This window comes from Rhagoletis zephyria, unplaced genomic scaffold (genome assembly GCF_001687245.7).
Source record: "Rhagoletis zephyria isolate East Lansing unplaced genomic scaffold, Rhagoletis_zephyria_1.1 Rzeph_scaffold_00812, whole genome shotgun sequence".
NCBI classification, from domain to species: Eukaryota; Metazoa; Arthropoda; class Insecta; order Diptera; family Tephritidae; genus Rhagoletis; species Rhagoletis zephyria.
In genome coordinates this window covers 74,673-81,036 of record NW_016157896.1, presented here as the reverse complement: position 1 = coordinate 81,036, position 6,364 = coordinate 74,673, and the positions used below count along the sequence as shown (strand labels likewise).

Sequence of the window (6,364 nt, the reverse complement as noted above, 5' to 3'; positions counted from 1 at the left end):
TTTGTGTTTATAAACTATAAATACGTCATAACGTTATCGCCTGAAAACTAAAAATCGGGCTGCTGAAAATAAAGATTTCGGGAATTTTCTCAAAAACTGGTCAGTCGATTTTATTCTAAGTTTCCACAAGTCTAGCGCAAAACCTTGGCTTTCATCTGGTATAGTAGTAGTATATTTATTTTTTTAGCAATTCGAATACACACATTTACAACATTATACACACATATTATGGAATTTAAAAATAAATTAAAAATTATGGCAGTAACTAATATTGTTGAGTGCCACACTAGAACTAACATATTAAGTTAACATAAACTACTTACGCAAATTCATTAATAATAAAATCCCTATATTTAATGCTGTTTTGCAAATATTTGTACAACGCTTCGTAATCACCGCCATTTAAAATGTTTATCACTCTTGCCAGGTCCAAAACTTTTTCACCGAAGCTATCCAAACGAGTTGTAGGCTGGGCAGACACCGATAAAGTGGTAAATACTTTCCGCATCGCCAAGGTTACAAACTGGACATATAACAGAGGTTACGTTTTTTAATGATCTCGCATTAAGGTTAAGCAAACCACCTCTCGCCCGAAAGATTAAGCTAATAGCATACGAAGAGTGCTCGTCGTTGAAATATTTAACCCCTACGGGTGTTAAATGTGGGTAAAGGTCATGTGTGCTTTCATCTGGTATATAGCTTATATCTGGGAAGACTCTTGTTGTGGCGATATTCCTATTCAAATTTAAAAAATGTCGCTCCAAAAAGGGTCAAATGGTTAAAAATTAACAAATCCGCCTAATTTCGTTACTTTAAGATATAAAAATAACATACCCAGTTCCCCGAAAAAAATTGCCCATTCCCCGATTGCTACTTAAACCGAAATTCCCTGCAAATAGGTGAATTTCCCGCGAGTTGACAAGTTGAAGGATGCAGCTGTGCTAATCACTTAGTACATGTCGTGGAAACCACAATATGTGTGCATTTTAAAGGTTTTTTTCCAGTCACATGCCGAAATTGTAACATTTTCCCCCATTTTAATTGCAGGTATCTACACAGTATTTAACTATGCTACATGGGTCTATCATCCGAACTTAACCTACCTGGTATTTACCTAGAGTTGTACATAAATATGTATGTATGAATGCATTTAGTTCACCCAATGTGCCGCTACTACTTACATACTATGTATAAATTGCCACTGAGCAAAACTACTTGAGACAAAATCATCAGTTTAATAGCACGAGTGCAACACCGTACACACGATAGAAGTAAAACTTCTTAAAAAAAGCACATGTGTGCGCCCCACTCCCAGTAGAAATCTTATCAACAATTAAACTACGCGGCAATCAGACGAATACAGTCGTTTATTGTATCCAAAGTTGGTACCAAGTTGATAAGTTTTTATCATTTCTAATATTTTTTTATTTTTTATTTTTTTCGAATACATATCATCCTTGATATTACCATATCCTTGATCATCCTTTTTCGTTTTATTCCGTATTCGAAAAACTATGTGTTACAATGGACACATCGATTTGAATACATAATTTAGATTTAGAGAATATTATTAGCAATTTACTTGAGACAAAAAAAACATTTAGTTTATTGTTTGTATTTTCGTCGATTTTAAATTTGCTACCCCAAAATAATTGATATCAAATTAAACACCTCTTTGAGGTAAAATTTTCGAGTGACGAAAGCTGAACTAGAAACACAAAATTTATGATATCAATTTCGTGACGAAAAGTATACGCATTTTTAAGTGCCTTTCAAACGTACGGAAAATATTTTTTTTATTTATTCGGAACGTTGCGAATTTCCCTTTACTGCTAGAAACACAGCCGAACATTAAATACCCGGCGCAAGTATTAAATATATGTTTTCCACCTTTCCGAAAGCTACCGCTACATGATAAGCCGGCGTGTACTAGCGTCCTTAAATTTCAAAATATTGAAATCTCAAGCATTTCTGAAATTAACCGTTATATGAAAAGCGGCCGTAATTTTAGTCCGATTTCAAAAATTTTCAATGGTTTACTTTTATGTGGCAAGCACAATAACCATACCGAGTTTGGTACAAATTGCTAGAACGGTTAGCGAGATACATATACGTGATCATAAGAGGGCGGTGCCACGCCCATTTTCCAAAATTTTATCATAAACGTATTTCCTGGCAAAGAATTGTTGCAACCATCATTTTGAATAAATTAGCTTTAATATTTACTGATTTATCGAGGATTTCGTATTTTTCGAAATTACCGTTATATGGGATGTGGGCGTGGTTATTGTCCGATTTTAAAAATTTTCAGCCATTTTGTATGCTGTACCAGGGCCAACAACTGTGCCAAGTTTGGAATGAAATTATGCAGCGGTTACCAAGATATACACATGTAACCATAAGTGGGCGTGGCTACGCCCAATTTCAAAAAAGTTTAATATTCTTATTTTTCGTCTAAAATTTATTATAAATATCAATTTTGAGTGAATTATCTTCAGTAGTTACTAAAATATCGCAGCTTTTTATTTCTGAAAATTACCGTTATATGGGAGGTAGGCGTGGTTATTGTCCGATTTTGCCCATTTTCAATACCATCCGTCCTACGCCCGAAAGAAGTACACGTACCAAGTTTCGTTAAGATATCTTAATTTTTACTCGAGTTATCGTGTGCACAGACGGACGGACAGACGGACGGACGGACGGACAGACGGACGGACGGACGGACAGACAGTCACCGCTTAATCGATTTCTCTTTTCATTCTGATCATTTATGTATACATTTGTCTATATCTATCTCGATTCGTTTTGCCTGTTACAAACAACCGTTATGTGAACAAAGTTATAATACCCTTGTGCAAGAGTGCGCTCGGGTATAAAAATAGTGCACAGATATAGTAAATTTAGCAAAAATAGCAACACAAAATCGTTGTACAAAAACTAAACCGTACCGTAGCTTCACTTACAAAATTTGGTAGCACCAAAACAATTGTGTTACACGTATTTACTGAGTGTAGTATTTTGCATTTGAAACAACTAAAAATACTAATAAATCAGTTTTTAAACCTTGGTAGGTACATACAATAATAGCACCAATAATCTGTTCCTGACGTAAGAATAATAAAACACTCAACTTTCCTAAATACTGTTTTGGAGAAATTGCGTGGTTTCATACTAAAATGGAATATATTGACTTTTTAAATTTTTTCAAAACTTAAAACAAAAATACATACATATGTACATTGAAGTTGTTATTTATTGCAATAAATATATATTTAAATAGTTTATTTGAACAAAATATATCGAACAGTTGCAATGATTCTCTAAACAATGGAAAATCCACATGGCTTTGGTTGTAAAAAACTCATGAAAATGTACTTATGCGTACGTTTACACAACGAATTTCTCTAGGAACACTTGGAGCCCTTTTTGATTGCTGGCGCGTTGTGTTCGATGCAATCGTTGCGTGCATATGTTGACGTTGGCGCCGCTGGTAAGCCTGGGGTTTTGCTGAGTTCGTAGTTTCCGGCACAAAGGAGTGCTACTCCAACAGCTTTTGATTATGGATATTTAGGGTGAACACAAACCGAGTGCGAAAATGGAGAGACATTAAAAGTGGAACACCACTACAAGCTTTTTAGGCTTTTAGCTCTAGCCTGAAAAGTTTGCTGTGGAGTTGTTCTTCCAAGTACTTCCTTATATCAGAAAAGTATTGATGCCAATTTAAAGATAACTTAAATACCTTTTATTTAAGCGTTTGGAACCATAAACATTTTCACACAAAAAACTCGACTTTTGAAAAAATGGTGGCTCACTTCACAAATTTTGACTCACTTACATTTTATGCAAGCAATATTAATGTGTTTTCATTATATTATTTTATAGTCAATAACGAAAACCATTGGGACGGGTGGTCTCCTCAATCCTTAAAAACTCCAATCACACCTGTTTTGAAGAAACCAAAAAAGACGGAGAATGTAAAAAAGTCCAAATTTGATCACCTTACGGAAGCAAGAATCGAATTGGTAGAACTGCAAAAAGATATGGCTCTCAAAGAAATGGAATATAAGAAAAAGGAGATGGAACAAAAAACATCAGAACATGAATTTCGAATGGCTCACTATATTAATGAAGAAAAGAGTAAAGAAGAACTGCATCATTTAAACCTAAGCAAAAATTTCTAAATCGGGGCAAATACCATTATCAAATACAGGGCTTATCATAACTTTACTACACTCACATATTGACAAGAATGGACTATTAATTTTATTATTTTTTTATAAAAGTATAGTTTATTCTACCCGTATAAATCCAAGTTTCAATATTTGTGCAACATTTAAAAAGAAACCAACAAACTTTCGTAAATATTTGTACTTGGATTTATATAAAATGAATAGTCAATTCTTGTCAAAATGTGAGTGTAGCAAAGTTATGATAAGCACCATATTAAAATAAAGGAATTTTTGTACTGAAAATTTGCATACATATGTATGTACATACTATTTATTTAATAAACTCAAAGTCTAATTAATGACTCGAAATATTCTAACAATGAGTTTCGTGTATCACTATCATCTGAAATTACGAACTCCATATTTTGGCAAGTTAGTTCCACCTGAACATTTACTTCGGGGTCAACTGGCGGCTCCTCTTCATGCATTTCGATTGCTAGATTGTGTATTATTGCCGATGCCACAATTATGTCTTGTACTAATGGTAATTTACACCTCATGCCGATGCTTAGCACTGGGAACGGTCTCTTCCATACTCCAAAGCAACGTTCTATCACATTCCTTGTCCTTATTTGGGATTCATTGTAGAGGCGCTGGGCTGGAGATTGTGGCGCCGTAAGAGGTGTAATTAAATAATTATTTAAGAAGTACCCGCTATCTGCAAGAATTATACCATTGTTGAAATTGTTGTTGTCGAAATGCCATTTAGCCGCTGAATTCAAAAATATCATGCTATCATGGGTAGATCCTGGCCATCTCGCAACTATATTTTGAAATTTTAGTCTTGCGTTGCACATAGCTTGGACGTTTATAGAGAAATAACATTTTCTGTTTCTAAAGTTTTCCGCTGTATCTCCACCTGAAGTATAGGTATGAATATATGTAAGTACATACATATATACAAGTCGATGTGTATGTAAGGTGGATTACACAACATTGGCATTAAGGCAAAGCATCAGGCTCTTTCATTCCCAAAAATTAAAACACTTTCCGATTTGCGCAACAGTTGAAAACTAAAATTCCTCTCTGAGTAGATATGGTTTAGAAGTAAAAGAAAGTCTGAGTGCTTTGCATTAATGTGTTTTGGAATCCGCATATCGACTGCTGAGTGGAATGTCGACGTATCCCGGCAGCCGATTAAAAACGGTCTATCTCAGTTGAAAATACATATAATGAAAATTTTTTGAGATAAAGCGTTCTTGAATCAGCAGCTGAGATAGGGCGTTTTTCAACCGAATTATGAAATATGGCATTCTTCAATCAAATTCTGAGAAACGGAGTTTTTCAATTATGAAATAGAGCGTTTTTAAAAGGTTTTTGAGATGGGACGTTCTTGAACTGGCTGCCGAGATAGGTCGATTTTCCACTCAGCAGTCGATATCGCACACCGTCTTCAAAGGAGTCACAACTCAAAATAATACGTTCGTCAGAAAATGCGAAAAATTATTTCGTAGCACATGCTTATCATATGGGCAAGGGCGACTTTACCTTAGGTTTTTCTTTTAACAAATTATAACAAAAATTTGCTCCAGCTTTTGCTGAAAGGTAAATAAAAGCTCTGTACATTTTTGCGCATAATTTCAAAAATTCCAAATTTTGAGTTGTGACTCTTTTGAACACGGTTTGCGATATGTACATATATCGCCCCCTGAACTGTAAAAAGCCGTAACTAACAATTATTTTTGCATAAAGCTCTGTATCGATGAAATGCATTTTAATTATGGAAAGTTAGTTCTGGATTTTTTGTTAGTTATGGCCTTTTGTAATTCAGGTGAATATGTGGGCCACGGCCTTTTGCATTTCAGGTAAGGACATGTAACTAGTAAAAAAATTCCTTGCGAAGAAATATAAATTGGACTGACCTGGCGAAATAATCCTTACGTGGGTACAATCAAGAGCGGCAACTACGCGAGGAAATCGGGCAATATCGTAAAATTCTTCCTGTACTTTTACAATTTCCTCGTTTTGCGGTAAACGAATAAACTTCGGACTCAGTGAAGCAATGGAATGAGTAACTTTCTTTATTATTTGGCACACTGTGGACTTATGTAAGCCTGCGAAATCGCCTAAAGTTATATAAAAACTCCCTGTAGCATAAACACGTAAGGTAATCAGAAGCTGTAGCATTCCTGGAA

At 34.9% G+C, this 6,364-nt stretch overlaps 2 protein-coding genes across 7 annotated transcripts in view; one reads left to right on the top strand and one right to left on the bottom strand.

The window, feature by feature from the left end:
- LOC108361660 (uncharacterized) overlaps positions 1-4,288 on the top strand; it is a 30,165-nt gene extending 25,877 nt beyond the window's left edge. For both annotated transcript variants that reach the window (XM_017614348.1, XM_017614347.1), the window contains one exon: positions 3,883-4,288. In XM_017614348.1, coding sequence (XP_017469837.1) covers positions 3,883-4,181 — 299 coding nt within the window. In that variant the 3' untranslated portion in view covers positions 4,182-4,288. The remainder of the gene's footprint in view (positions 1-3,882) is intronic.
- On the bottom strand, positions 4,288-6,352 carry LOC108361659 (putative nuclease HARBI1). Of its 5 annotated transcripts, none has more exons than XR_001847336.1 (2): positions 6,092-6,352; positions 4,288-5,088 (listed from the first exon to the last, which is right to left on the bottom strand). XR_001847336.1 is itself a non-coding variant. In XM_017614346.1 (2 exons), exons 1-2 carry the CDS (start codon positions 5,123-5,125, stop codon positions 4,514-4,516), a joined length of 537 nt encoding a protein of 178 aa, XP_017469835.1. In that variant the 5' UTR covers positions 5,126-5,440; the 3' UTR covers positions 4,288-4,513. The 5 variants fall into 5 exon arrangements, 2 of the variants coding, with proteins under 2 accessions (XP_017469835.1, XP_017469834.1); XR_001847335.1 differs by lacking the exon at positions 6,092-6,352 and adding an exon at positions 5,463-5,577; XR_001847337.1 differs by lacking the exon at positions 6,092-6,352 and adding an exon at positions 5,332-5,440.
- Positions 6,353-6,364: the final 12 nt, after the last annotated feature.